The 15269-nt window shown below is 39.1% G+C and overlaps 1 protein-coding gene across 2 annotated transcripts in view; it reads right to left on the bottom strand.

Annotated features, from left to right (window-relative positions):
- Positions 1 to 519: 519 nt before the first annotated feature.
- Positions 520 to 15269, bottom strand: part of LOC127624299 (fibronectin type III domain-containing protein 4-like) — a 53027-nt gene continuing 38277 nt past the window's right edge. For both annotated transcript variants that reach the window (XM_052099064.1, XM_052099065.1), the window contains 3 exons: positions 12379 to 12468; positions 8242 to 8375; positions 520 to 1858 (listed from right to left, as the gene is read on the bottom strand). In XM_052099064.1, coding sequence (XP_051955024.1) covers positions 1817 to 1858; positions 8242 to 8375; positions 12379 to 12468 — 266 coding nt within the window. In that variant the 3' untranslated portion in view covers positions 520 to 1816. The remainder of the gene's footprint in view (positions 1859 to 8241; positions 8376 to 12378; positions 12469 to 15269) is intronic.

Here is a 15269-nt window from a genome sequence, read left to right as displayed (position 1 = left end):
AGTCCATAGTCTCCTGTTTAAATCACATCATTGACTCTGATTATAATATATTTTAGAAGACAAAAACAAAAGTGATAATTTTCACTTTTCATTTGATCATTTTCATATTACCAAAGAATAGTTTTCATAGTTCAAAGCAATGAAGTAAAAAGATGATGAGCAATGATTCTTTTTTTCTCTATTTTGACTATATATTGACCTATCAGACTGATTAAATACCTAATGTTTTGAAAATGTTAATGACTCTTAAAGTGCTTTATTTGATGGTTGAATTTAACATTAAATGACTTTCCTCTTCATTAACACTAGAGAGTGTGGAAAAAAATCACTTTGTGTTGTTGTATAGTAATTGACAAATCTATTATTCCAGTAACTTAAAAAAAATAAAAAATAAAAAAAAAAAGAGAGAGAGAGAGAGGGAGAGCAAGAGAACCACAAGCTGAAGTCATTGAAAATCTTTATTCAAATTAATTACAAGGTGAAACAGAAGACACCAAAATTGTGTCCCTTACCCGAGAAATAAACATTAATTGATGTACAATATGCAATTAGAAGAGCTAACAACTATGCATTCACATTTTATGATGAGGTTTGTGACATTTTCGTAATATTCTTAATAACAATCATCCCGTCGTATTTTAAATGTTTTTCATGAAATCTACATCCTGTTTTATACACTACACAGTGAGATAAACACTTATGCACACTATTCAGTGTGGCAGATTAACATATTTTGGAAAAAACTGTTGGCAGCACAAACATGTACTGTACATAAAAATGCCTTTTCTCTTTATGAAAATCAAAGTTAATAGATATTCTTGAGTATCCTTACAGGTACCTTTTTAAATCATATTAAATCATATCACAACTTCTAGAGAAGCAAACAAGCAATACATAAATAAATAAACAAATACATATTGCTAATTGTATTTAGGCTAAGTAGAAGGTGAACTGACTAAACTATTTGCAAGCAGAGATTACAACATTTTGCTTTCTAAAAAGGAGCAGAGACACAATTTCACAACTTTTACCATATATTTAAACCAAGGGTGGGTAAAGAACATTTTACCTGGCCTGCGAGGCCATTTGAAAAAAAAATGCCCTTGATTCAATTAACTGTAAAAAAATGTAATAAAAATAATTAGTCTTGGTCGTGAGCACGTAACGGAATGCGTCTGTTAATTTCAACCCACAATCAGAAATTGCAAGCAATTGTATGGCCTGCAAATCATTTCGTAAATACTTGAATGGCCCTTAATGGGAAAAAGTTTCCCCACCCCTGATTTAAAATAAGACAACAAGTTTAATTTAATGACCTGCCTCTGTACATTTCTTTTGTCTCAGTACAATTCCAACAAGCTATTGGAATGAGATGTGCATGCACAAACTATACAACTAAACAAGCTAATAAAGAGTAGAAATTCTGTAATACTGTCGATACCATATCAAAAATACACTTCCCTTACTATTCTGTACAACACAGCAGAAAACAACCCATGATTTAGTCTGACACAATGCATGAACAAAGTTTTGGTATTTCTCCTTCCATATGGTCATAAAATATAGACATACATTATAATTATAATATTTGATTTACAGCCCCACTGCTGGACTAGATTGCTTTAATATATACTGTATGTGCATGTATGTATATGGGTAGGCTGGATATGAGTTTCATGGGGCAGAAAATGTTGCAGTAGAGCTAATCCATGTGGATTCTTGAGTGTTTGGTTATGGAGGCTTTGAGTGATTTTCTGTCATCCTGAAACTGCGGGTGGTGCACCAGATGGTGTGACTGACGTCTATAATACTTTCATCAGACATCAATGATGTTGATAGATGGCACGGACTGGTGAAACTGCAACAGAAATGAAGATAAAAAACAGAAGTGTGATTCTTCTCTGAATGGCCCATTTTTTCAAAGACAATCATTTGGAAAGTACAGCAGTCTGGGAAAGTACTCGGAAAGATGGTATCTTGAATGGATTGAATGCTGCAATATGAATTTGCTGCTTAAGATTATTATACTGTATATTATATGGCCATGCTCACGTTACAGACCCCATTAAATCAAAATGAGAGTTTTGTGGCTTTTAGTCCATGTGTGTAAGCTTTGAGGCCACAGATAGTGCTCCTAAACATTGACAAAATTCACTTTTAGCAGATTTTGTTTTATTTTTATTTAAAATTCTTTTTTTTCTCTCTCTTCCAGGAAAACAAACAAATATTTTGGTGACTCATGTTGCATTGCCAGTGTCATAAAGTAAAAAAGTAGCAAACTACATTGAAGCTATTTAAAGAAGAAACTAATTTTAGATATATACAGGGGTGGAAAGAGTACTGAAAAATCATACTCAAGTAGAAGTACTGTTACTTCCCAAAAAATGAAGTGTGATTACAGCAAAAGTAGCTGTCCTAAAAACTACTCAAGTAAGAGTAAAAGAGTACCTCATTTAAAAGTACTCATGAGTAGTGAGTATTCAGTACTGAGTTGCAAAACCTATGCCCCATTATAATGAACACTGTATGCCAACTTATTACTTATCTGTGATACACACTACATGAATCTGATTCCAAAAAATAAAAGGGAGACATGATAACAGAAATGAAAAGATTAAAAAGTTATTTTCAATACACTGATCACCATTTTAAATCATAATGTATGAAATAATAACATTAAAATCAGTTCCCCTTCTGTCGCTCTCTCCACGTTGAGTGAGAGAAGCGACACTAGGGGTCTCTCTTGAGCACCGAATATACCTCTGATCTATGAAAAAAGGCCAATGAGAAGTTGGCAGCTAGTATTTGCATACCCCGCCCCCGGACATATGGGTACAAAGGCGAGGCAAATACTAAAGTTCATTCAGACATTTTCTTCGGAGCCGATGGTTGTGCGGCGAAAAAGCCAGGACTTTACGGGCAGAGATAACAACACTGCTAACTCAAGGATGCAATAGAGCTCGTCCCTCCAGCCGAGATGAAGAAGGGTTTCTACAGCCCTTACTTCATCGTACCCAAAAAAGGTGGTGGGTTGTGGCCAATTTTGGACTTGCAAGTTCTCAACCAGGCTTTGCACAAACTCCCGTTCAAAATGCTCACGCAGAGACAGACACCAGTCCTCAGGTCTTTACACTGGCTCCCAGTTACATTTAGGATTGATTTTAAAGTATTATTACTGGTATATAAATCAATGGGCTAAGACCTCAATATATTGCAGATATGCTCACTGAATATAAACCCAACAGATCACTCATATCATTAGGATCACATCAGCTAGAAATACCAAGGGTTCACTCTAAGCAAGGAGAGTCATTATGCCAGCCGCAGCTGGAACCAGCTTCCAGAAGAGATCAGATGTGCTCCTACAGTAGTCACATTCAAATCCAGACTCAAAACACATCTGTTTAGCTGTGCATTTACTGAATGAGCACTGTGCCACTGTGTGTCCGACTGTTTGTACTGTATTTTATTGTATTTTATATTCTAAACTGTTTCACTTATTCTTATTTTTTTTTAAATTCTTATTTTAATCTCTTCTATGTAAAGCACTTTGAATTACCATTGTGTATGAAATGTGCTATGTAAATAAACTTGCCTTGCCTTGCCTTGCCTTGCCTAACCTGCGTTCGGTTTGATTGGTTTGCGGCGGTTGACCTGAAGAACGCGTACTTCCACGTCTCATCTTGCCTCGAAACTGACCCTTCCTGCGGTTCGCATTCTACGGCCAGGCGTATCAGTACAAGGTCCTCCCCTTCAACCTGTCCCTGTCCTCTTGTGTCTTCACCAAGGTCGATTACATCGATGACTGGCTCATTCTGGTTCACTCTCGAGAATTACTATGCGCTCACAGGGACCAGGTGCTCGAGCACCTCAGGAAAAGAGCAAGCTCACCCCGGTTCAGAGCATCTCTGCATGGAGTTAGACTCAGTCTCAATGACAGAGCGCCTCATGAAAGAGCATGCGCAGTCAGTGCTCAGGTGCCTCACTCTCTTCGAGCCCGACACAGCAGTTCCTCTAAAACAATTCCAGAGGCTCCTGGTGCATATGGTATTCTCGGCCGCAGTCGCACCGCTCAGGTTGATGCATATGAGACCGCTTCAGCACTGGGTTCAGACTCGAGTCCCAAGATGGGCATGGCGCCACGGCACATACCATGTGTTGATCACCCCTTCTTGCCATCAGACTTTCAACCCTTGGACAGACCTCTGTTTTTTGCAGGCCGGAGTCCCCCTACAGCAGGTGTCCAGACGTGTCGTGGTCACCACAGACACCTCTCAACTGGGTTGGGGCAGCCGCTGGCTCCTGGATAGGACCCCGGCTGCGTTGGCACATCAACTGCCTAGAGAACGGAAAAGAACTCTTTCCCAGACGCGTTTTATAGCGTTAAGATAGCCCCAGAAACAGAGAGAGAAAAGGCTTGCTCCCATGATAGTCATGTCACTTGTTCCTCCCTCAGGGGTGCTGGGAACCTAAGAACTGTACAAGACACATTTTTGGGGTGTTGGGGAGAGTTACGTGCAGCCGATACGGTTGCTTCTAGCTAGTTGCTTGCTTGCACCTGTGTCAGCAGCTTACGTAACATGGTTTAGTGCATGATGTTTTTAAATAGGAGCCCTTGTGTCACTACAATCGACACAAAGTTGAGAGAGTGACAGAAGGGGAACATCATGGTTACGGTTGTAACCTCCATTCCCTGATGGATGGAACGTGACGTTGTGTTATACGATGTTGCCATTTTTGACCTAATATTGACATAGACATGCCAGTCTAATGCATACTGTGGCAACTCAAAAACAAACACAAAGACAATGTTAAGCTTAATTTAATGAACCAAATAGTTTAAGCAGGGTTTAATATAATGGCAAGTGATTTTCTTGTACCAAATTAGCAACTTAGCATGATAACTCGAGGATAAGGTGTTGGAGTGATGGCTGCTGGAAATGGGGCCTGTCTAGATTTTATCAAAAATTTCATTTTTCAAATAGTGATGGTGCAAATTTTTACATCAGTAATGTCCTGACTATACATTGTGATCAGTTTAATGCCACTTTGGTGAATTAATATACCAATTTCCTTCTGAAAAAGCAGAATCTGTACATTATTCCAAACTTTTGGCCACCAGTGTATGCAGTAGTGCAATATGGTAGAAAACTGTAATCCAGGTATAGAAAATAAAAGCCGGGGAATGGCATAATCACAAGGCCTGATACCGATTTATCATGTGTTTAAATTCCTGGTCTTTGTTGTGTTATAATATTTATGGCTAGAGTGGAAAGGGTGAAATGTGAAACATCTGTCACTTTTTTATCTCTCAAGAAAGTGCCCAGGGAAGAACTAAAGCTAGGATGTGGGTGAAAATGAAGCACATGAGAAGACGGATCAAAGGAAAGCAGTGATTTTTTCTGTGAAGACAGTCTATTTTAGTAGTAGGTCAGTAGCGCCTGTGTTTTATCTACTGCACTATGCAAAACTGTAACTCTGATTCTAAAATTAAGTGCAAACATTGAGGTAGCAGCCAGGTATAAAGTGAAAATAATTAAAGTGCAACTCAGGACACGTGTGTGTGTCAGTCCAGTCGCTGAATATTGAGGAGTCTGATGGCTTGGGGGAAGAAGCTGTTACACAGTCTGGCCCGAATGCTTCGGTACCTCTTGCCAGACAGCAGGAGGGTAAAGAGATGGTGTGAGGGGTGTGTGGGGTCATCCACAATGCTGGTTGCTTTGCAGATGCATTGTTTTTTGTAAATGTCTTTGATGGGGGGGAAGAGAGATCCCAATGATCTTCTCAGCTGTCCTCACTATCCTCTGCAGGGCTTTGCAGTCCGAAACGGTGCAAGTCCCAAACCAGGCAGAGATGCAGTTGATCAGGATGCTATCAATAGTCCCTCTATAGAATGTAGTGAGGATGGGGGGTGGGAGTGGCTTTCCTCAGCCTTCAAAAAATTAGAGACACTGTTGGGCTTTCTTGGCAATAGAGCTGGTGTTGAGGGACCAGGTGAGGTTCTCCGCCAGGTGAACACCAAGGAATTTGGTGCTCTTGCCGATCTCCACAGAGGATCTGTCGATGTTCAGTGGAGAGCGGTCACTCTATGCTCTCCTAAAGTCAACAACCATCTCTTTTGTTTTGTCCACATTCAGAGACAGGTTGTTAGCTCTACACCAGTCCGTTAGCCGCTGCACCTCCTCTCTGTATGCTGACTCGTCGTTCTTGCTGATGAGATCCACCACGGTCGTGTCATCGGCAAACTTAATGATGTGGTTTGAGCTGTGCATTGCTGCACAGTCGTGAGTCAGTAGATTGAACAGCAGTGGACTGAACACACAGCCCTGGGGGGCCCCAGTGCTCAGTCTGGTGGTGGAGATGCTGTTCCGTGGTAAGACGGAGAACCTGGTCGTTGGGAAGAGGGGTGTTCTTCCTCGCCACCACATCGTTCTGTGCCTCAAACCGAGCATAGAAGTCATTCAGCGCATCTGGAAGGGAGGCATCTTTGTCACAGGCAACTGATGTTTTCCTGTAGTTGGTGATGGCCTGGATGCCCTGCCACATGCGCCGCGTGTCGCCGCTGTCCTGGAAGTGACTGTGGATTCTCTGGGCGTGTGCGCACTTTGCCTCTCTGATGGACAGTTTGGCCCTTCCTGTTTTTAGGGCAGCCTTGTCGCCTGCTCTATAGGCGGAGTCTCGGGTCCTCATCAGCGCACTACCTCCGCAGTCATCCACAGCTTCTGGTTGGAGCATGTGGTGATGGTCTTGGAGAAGGTGACATCATCAATGCACTTGCTGATGTAGCTGGTCACTGATACTGTGTATTCCTCCAAGTTGGTAGAGTCACCATATGTTGCAGCCACCCTGAACATGTGCCAGTCAGTACACTCAAAGCAGTCCTGAACAGCAGAGATGGCTCCAGCTGGCCAGGTTTTCACGTGCTTCTGGAGTGGTTTTGTGCGGCTGACGAGTGGTCTGTATGCTGGAATTAGCATAACAGAGATGTGGTCTGAGTAACCGAGGATGGGGCGGGGCTCCGCACGATACGTGCCTGGGATGTTTGTGTAAACAAGATCAAGCGTGTTCGCCCCTCTCATTGCAAAGTCCACATACTGACGGAATTTAGGGAGCACTGTCTTGAGATTCGCATGGTTGAAATCTCTGGCGACAATAAACAGTCTGTCAGGGTGAGCGTTCTGCACTGATAGACCCTTCTTCACAGAGCGCTTCCTTAGCATTAGCGCTGGGGGAAATGTAAACTCTGGTTATAATATAATAAAAACTTATGCTGTAGTTTTATAAAAGCTAATCAAAGTATGGAGTCATGATTTACAGGGGAAAATATTTCTCCATTTCAACTCCGTCTGTTGTTTTGAAAATAGGGAAATGAGTAAGGTCATAGTGGAAAAGCACATATCTACAGCGGTTTTGCAATACAATTTACTTAATCCCCTCTGGCTAAACAGCATGAAGATATGTCAATATTAGTTATCTACAGTATGTGTAACACAATTCATTAATGAATTGATAAACTGAGTAGATGTTGGTGGGCAATGTTTAAAATTAAAGGATATTGATTGAACTGTAAGATTAATGATCAAGTGCATTTGAAGTCCATCACAAATTAACTGTGGAAGTTGACGTATATGCAGTGTTATAGAATGATAGAAATGACTCTTATAAAATAAAATATTAGTTACAGAACATTTACACTTAGTCTTGTGCTTTTTGGCTTACAGATTTAAAGGGTAATTTGCCTCATGATGGAGACAAATCTAAGAGGCAGGAGACTTAAAGAGATAGTTCCTAAAAAAACAAAACATCTGTCATTATTTATTCACGCTCTTGTTGTTCCAAGCCCATGTGACTTCCTTTCCTCTGTATAACACAAAAAGGAGATGTCAGGCAGAATGTTAGCTTCGGTCACCATTCTGTTTCATTGCATCTTTTTCCAATACTATGAAAGTGAAAGGTGACTAAGGCTAAAATTCTGTCTGTGTACCATTAAAGAATGATGTACGCGTTACAACATGAGGGTGAGTAAATGATGACAGAGCAAAAAAAAAAAGCAAAACTCTCAATTTTCTCTCCAATTAATCACATTGTTTTAAAATTGGAATATGTGTTTGTTTAAACAATTTCTGACACTGGATGAAGACTGTAAGAGGAATTTGTGGTTTAGACAAGCTCCAGACAGCTGAATTATAAGTACAGATGCCTTAAAGTTAAGAATGAGGTGCACAGGGTGTGATGTCCCACCTTGCTCCGGAGCAGTCCTCCACTGTGATGCTCTGGTGTGCTTCTCTCTGAACAGGGTTTTACCTTTTCTTTACTGTTGCTGGAATCATTGTCCTTTATTATGTCATACTGCCGGCAAAACAGGGCTATTACGGCTGCGAACAGAGAAGACATGGGGACATTGCACACAGAGCCTTTATACAGACACTGATGCAACTACACAAAGCTCTGAAGAAAAACTCTCAAAGGATGAGTCACTGAAGCATCCAACACTACAAGACAACTGTTGAATAAAACAAATTTCTTCATCTATGTGTGACTATTTTCTATCTCTCTGTCTCTTAGTGACATTAAAGTCACTAAGAGATAATTCACCCAAAAATTAAACTAACCTAAAATTCTGTCTTCGTTTACCAGGGCCATGGGCAATAGGGGCATCGAAATGATGGTTGTTATTTTCTTTTTGTCCGTTTTTTTTTTTATTATTATTTATTTATTTGAAATGCATTAAATTATTTTGGATCTGTTTTTCTAAAAACTGTATGCTTTAGGAAGTCTTGTGAAGTAATTTACAACACGGAATGGTGTCATTATTATATAATCATGAGGGCCTTCATCTCACAAACCCTGAATGTAAAGCCACATTTGGACTATTTTAACTATTGGAGCACCTAGCCGTGCATCTCATAGTAATACTTTTGGTTTATTATAAGCTGCTCCCGAGCAGTTTAATATTAACATTTGCCAGTAGGCCTACCTTTTAACATTACACTGATTTATACATATACTCTTGCTGCAAAAATTTATTCGGCTATGTTCTTGTGTGCCGTGTACTTTAGGTATTGAACCTAAAATGTGGATATGTTCTTGTCATCTGTGCACAACGGGGCTTGGTAGTTACAAGACTGGCATACAGTTGATTGGTATTGTAGCATTTTTAAAGATTATGTGTGAATGTTCGGAATGCACTGATAATATAATGCTCTAAGTTCAATTGTGCTTTCATGTTGGATGATAATGGCAAAGCCGCCCTTCCAGGGGGTTTGGTGTGTGTGCAAGTGCACGGCGCACTGGCGTCTGTGAGATAGAAGTTTTTGAGAGAGAATTGTTCATTAGCTTCATGATGCCTGTTACCTGTTGTACATCCAAGAATAAATCTCAGAAAAGTATAACGACAGCACTCATTTATTAACCCTTTCATAGGTACCTCAATAGCGGGGCCCCGCAGTATAGGCTGTGCTGGTCAAGCATCTGAACAGTTACTCATACAGTCTTTTAAATCACAGAATAAGTTTATTTTATATACATACATCCAGCTCGTCACCAAAGGACCATGATAAAAAGTTTACAGCTCTTAAAAGGCTAGTCAATACATCAAACGCAATCTTCCACCGATGCGTGCTGCCATTTGTTTACATTAGTAGCTGTTGTCAATCGTCAAACAAACAGCTACACAAAGAGACTTTTCAAGCACATAATATGATTATTTTATGTAACAAACAGCCTAATTGTCACCAAATTACCACAATAAGATTTCACAGCTTGTATATGCACAGCCATCATATCTAAACGCTGATCTTCCCATGCACGCAGCCATGTCTGCTTATTAAGTTCAGATGTGGTTTTCATTCACACAAACAGCAACACAAACAGTCTTTTCAGGCATATAATATGTTTGTTTTCAGAATCAGACAAAAGCACCACAATAACAGTTTAAAACTCGTATACTCACAGTGAAAACATGCTGATCGAGCGTGATTATCCAATGCACGCATCCAAGTCTGTTTACATTAGCGCTAGTCACACACAAACACACACAAAACATACACACACCACCGACAGACGGCAAGTGGTGGCGGCGGTGTGTGTACCTTTATAGAAAACAATTGTTTATAATTTTAGAACATGAAATGTTGTCCACCAGTCGCATTCGATGTGCGACCCCTTTGAAACAACCAAAAAATTTTTTCTTTTTACCGCTTTACAGTTCAAATAATACATACGTTTTAACATATGTGCTTTTATAAAATTATAACTTCACATTTTCACATTTATACCCTCCAAAAATTGGCCACATTCACTTCCATTGTTCTGTGATTGCCTTTTTATTTATTTATTTATTTTTTTAAATCACAGAATACTCACTTTTACTTTACTCACATTTTTTTATTTTTCAAATGTTCAAAGTTGACTAAGGCTGTCATTCTGCCTAACATTTGATGTGTGCACAGAAGAAAGGCCTACTTGTATGAAACAACAAAATGGTGAGTAAACAATGACAGAATTTTATTTTTGGGTGAGCTATTGCTTTAAGTGTACAATTAATATCCTGTTCCTTGGCTCTGGAATTGATTTGAATGGTTCATCATTTAGTATGAGGTTTCATTTTTTTGTGGGTTTTGTAGTTACAACCCCATTTCCATAAAAGTTGGAGCACAATGAAAAATGCTAATAAAATGAGAGATTTGTCAATTATATTCACGCTTTGCTATATTGAAAGCAATACAACTACACATTGTATGATGTTTTTCCTTGTGAATTTCCTTGTTTTTTTAAAAATGCACAGTAATTTCAAATCAGATGACTGCAACACGCTCCCAAAAATTTGGGACAATCGAGTGTTTACCACTGTGAAACATCACCATTTCTTCTAATAACACTTATTAAGAATTTGGGCACAGAAGACACAAGTTTGTTAAGTTTAGAAAGTGCAATTTTCCCCCAATCATCCATTATGTAGGTCTTTAGCTACACAATTGTATGGTGTGTTACATAATGCACCACACATTCTTAGATAAAGATGGTCAGGACTGCAGGAAGTCCAGTCTAGCACCTGTGCTCTCTGCTTACACAGCCATGCACTTGAAATCCGGGAGGTATGTGGTTTGATGTTGTCCTGCAGGAAAATGCAGGGGCGTCCCTGGACAAGACGGTGCTGGATGGCAGTATATGTTGTTTCAAAATTTTAACATATCTGTCTGCATTCATGGTGTTCTCACAGATGTGCGCGTTACCCATGTCATTGTCACTGACACACCCATTGCCCATACAGACACTGGCTTTTGGACCTGACACTGATAATAGCTTGGATGGCCTTTTCCTCTTTGGCTCAGATAGTCTCGAATGATCCTTGCTCTTGAAGGACTAGGTTGTTTTTGGAGGCTCCCTATATACTATGACATGATTGCCTCACCTCTTTAACATCTCCTGTTTCACATTGCCTTGTTATTTAAACTCGTCAAATTGTTATTAGTCTTATATTGCCGTCTTTTGGAACGATTTGCAATCATCTGATTTGAAATTACTTTACGTTTTCAAAAAACAAGGAACTTCACAAGGGAAAACATCATATAATGTGTAGTTGTATTGCTTTCATTATAGCAAAGGGTAAATATAATTTGCAAATCACTCCTTTTTGTTTTTAATAGTATTTTTCATACTGTCCCAACTTTTTTGGGATTGGGGTTGTAAATGTAAGCAGTCTCTGGCACAGTATTACTTTTAAATATTGATCAATTAAGATACTGTACTGTTTAAACTGTGTTGTTTTACATTAGTTTTTTAATTAGTTCTTCTCTTGTCTGCTATTGATGGTGCTAGCAACACCAAGGACATCGAGTTGATTCCCAGGGAACATTCATATTGATAAAGGTCTACCTTGAATGCACTGTAAGTCACTTTGGACAAAAGCATTTGCCAAATGAAAACATGTAAATGTAAATTCCTGTATGTAAACAGAGATGCTGAGCAACTTTGAAATCTCTGTTTCTCGGGGTACAGGGCTGTCCCTGTTCTTCATTTTGGAAACGTTTTGCATCCACTGGACTGAGAGGTGCAAACAGAATTCCTTTCAGTAGTAAGAACCGAGCTGTGCAAAGACATTTCTTGTTTGCTGAACTGAGTGCATGAATAATTTTGTGACAGGGAGGCAGAAGTGTCTTACAAAATGAGAGATGTGCTCCTCTGTTCTAAGATCCATGACTAATTCAAATTTTCTCTCTCTCTAACTCATCCTCGTGGTTAATAATTGATGAGGTAATTTCATGGTTGTAAGCATAGTTTTTCTCTGTAGGCATAACAGGCAGAACACAGTTCTGGGACTAACACAGGGATTAATAGATTCAGCTCATATTCCTTGATCTGAATTCAGTGTCTTACCGGCCCACATTAGAAGCACCACCACAATGATGACCATTTCCCCTGTCTGCAGGTGTCTAGCTTTATCCAGGCCTTGTACAGTGGGGTCATCTGTTAGAGGAGACAGAGTGTCACCTGTTAGTGATTGTGTTGAAAACTGAATCATCATTTTTAGCTGACAGACTGAGCATTATGAAATTAAACGAAAGACAGCTAAGCACAAAATTTAAAGTGCAATAATTAATTTGAACCTCCTTAAAAGTTAAACAATTAAAGACATCAATAGTACTTAGTAAATTATGTTAAAAGTCATGCACACTCAAATGAGATTGAGAATCGAGTCATATAAGTAGCCTAATATGATCTGTTTTAAATGTACATAGCTGGGCTGCCAACACAAATGTGAAATCGACATGTTGCTTCAGAAAGTTAATATGCCATGAAATCAACCCCAAACAGCCGATTTACTGATGACTATATACTGCCATTTTCCATCAGACACTTTTGCACATATTCAAGAGTGAACACATTTCCCTCTTGTCTCTAAGACTCTGGATCTCATCCCATGCAAGCCAAAAAGTAATCGCATTCACAAAATGCATTTTCATTCTAAAAACTATATTTTACTCAACTGACGTTTAGGTTTAGGGTTGTGGTTTGGGTTAGGGAGAGTTAAAAAAGTATGTATTCTGTTGACAGTATTACATCATTTACAACTACAAATACAACTCACTTATCAGCTCAACTCAGTGCATCTCTGTGGACATTTTACCTGGAAACTGAAGCTCACACATGGCTGTACGTTCAACAACACTTCCAGCTTCAGCCACTGGGGCAGTGATTACAATTTTGGTAATCACAGACCGATATTAGCACTAGAAGTTTCGACCTCCTGTTGCCAATTGGACACTTTTCACAGACTGTGCTGACACATTACGGGTTATTTAGCAGCATAAATCTAGTTTTGTTGCAATTTTTTATTTATTAAGTGTAATTGTATAACATTATACTTTGTTTTATATTACCCTTGAATTAGTTACAAAAAAAGTTACCTACCACAGATGTGAGGAAGTTTCTAATACAGCTGCTGAGAGATTGAAAGTAAATATGCCTATACATGTAAATATAAATAAATATGTTCATCACTCTTTTTTTCTTGATGTGTTTTTCTTTTGATGTTGGAGCAAATGGGAATGCAAAAATTATGTTTCCCATTCACCACTATCAAAGTTTACCTGCAATCATTTACTTCCGTGTACCAAAACCTGTAAGTGTGAAAAGAGTCTATTCATTGTGTGATCAGTCTGTATGAGATCACATGACTAGCTGAACATGACTCACTTCATATCATTAGGGTATCATATCACTTTCAATCACTAAATTGGTTTCTACAATGGCATTGGTAACAAAAGACAATTGCTTTTGCATGATGGTGCATCCAGGCCCCTAGGTGTCAGCATAAGTCCCAGATGACACAACTCATGCACAAACTAAACAACACAAAATTAAAAAAAAGAAATACAAAGCGCCTCTTTAACATCAAAGGTTTGTGAATCTATTTTAAAAATAAGGATGACCTCTAAGATTTTACACAAAGACATAGGGCCATTAATTAAGTCCTAGTATGCCTGTAGAATGATGCCAGATGCTAATTTGATTAATTTAACTTTAGATCAGGTCAAAGCTGGTCAATTACCAGCATCCCAATCACTATCACCATCTGAACACTGCCCCGAGGAAGTGCTGCTCTAACCAGCCATCTGTCTTCATTATGATTCCTGTGTTAAAGGGATTGACTGCAGGCTCATTTCCTCATCCAAATATCTTTTAACGTATGTGGAGTTGGTCCAGATCACCACTCTTCCCAATTGATATTCCTTTCTGGACGAAAGTAGTGCTGGCTCAGAGACACCTGCTGTCATAAATTGAAAAAGGATGGGGAGGGTGGGGCGGCAGGACTCTGCCCAGTCAGCCAATTACGAGAAGGATCCCATGTATTTGCAGTGATTTTTTTAGTTTCATGGTATTGAGATGAGTGCTGCTCCGGTTCACATTCTCATTCTCATCAGTCCGTTGAATATATATAATGACAAATGTGGAGGTTTATTCACTCATCTGTGGCAAATGTATGAATAGAATCAACGCAGTATGTGCACCACAACATGAGATTGTTAAGCAGTTTCTGCACACCCTTGTTGCCTTCTTCAACAGCAATAAGAGTGGTTACAAAAGTTAACCATGTTTTAAGTTAACTGGTTATATTCCAAAAGCCCAACAGGGAAGCTCTTAAGAGCCTTTTAAAGGTAGCTGGTATGTGCCAGAAAAAAAAAAATTCTTCCTTGCTGTCCTTTGGCACTATGATCCAGCAAGTCATCTGGTCATGTTTGAAGACTCATGTGTGCATCATAATGACAATCTTGTGAAGAATACAATTAAGATTAGCAATAAGTGCCAGCAAAACCCATAAGACAAGCCTGATTAAAAGAGGAAGACCAGCTTAGACAGCACATAATTTCCATGCTTGTCTAAACTTGTTTATGCTGGTTTGGTACTAGTCTAGAATAGCCAAGATGTTCACCAGCAAAAAATATTGGTCAACTGGCATTGTCCTGATGAAGTGGGTTAACAACATGGCTTTGCTGGTCATTCAGCTAGACCAGCACCAAACAAGCATAAACAAGCTTGGACCAGCATGGTAAAGCTACTAAGGAAGTTGTATATGGGCATATTTGTAGGTGTACATGCATGTATTTGTATCTGTAAATAAAGGAACGCATTATAAAAAGAAAAGATAATAACAAAAGTGATATAAAATAAACGTTGGCTGTCAACTGATTAATATTTTTTATAATATTAATTACATAATATTTAGATTCATTAAACACAAATATTTGCAGAGAAAGGCCCCCAGA

The sequence above is a fragment of the Xyrauchen texanus genome, chromosome 30 (genome assembly GCF_025860055.1).
Source record: "Xyrauchen texanus isolate HMW12.3.18 chromosome 30, RBS_HiC_50CHRs, whole genome shotgun sequence".
NCBI classification, from domain to species: Eukaryota; Metazoa; Chordata; class Actinopteri; order Cypriniformes; family Catostomidae; genus Xyrauchen; species Xyrauchen texanus.
Note: the sequence above shows the minus strand (reverse complement) of the source record. Positions and strands in the feature narration are given on the sequence as shown.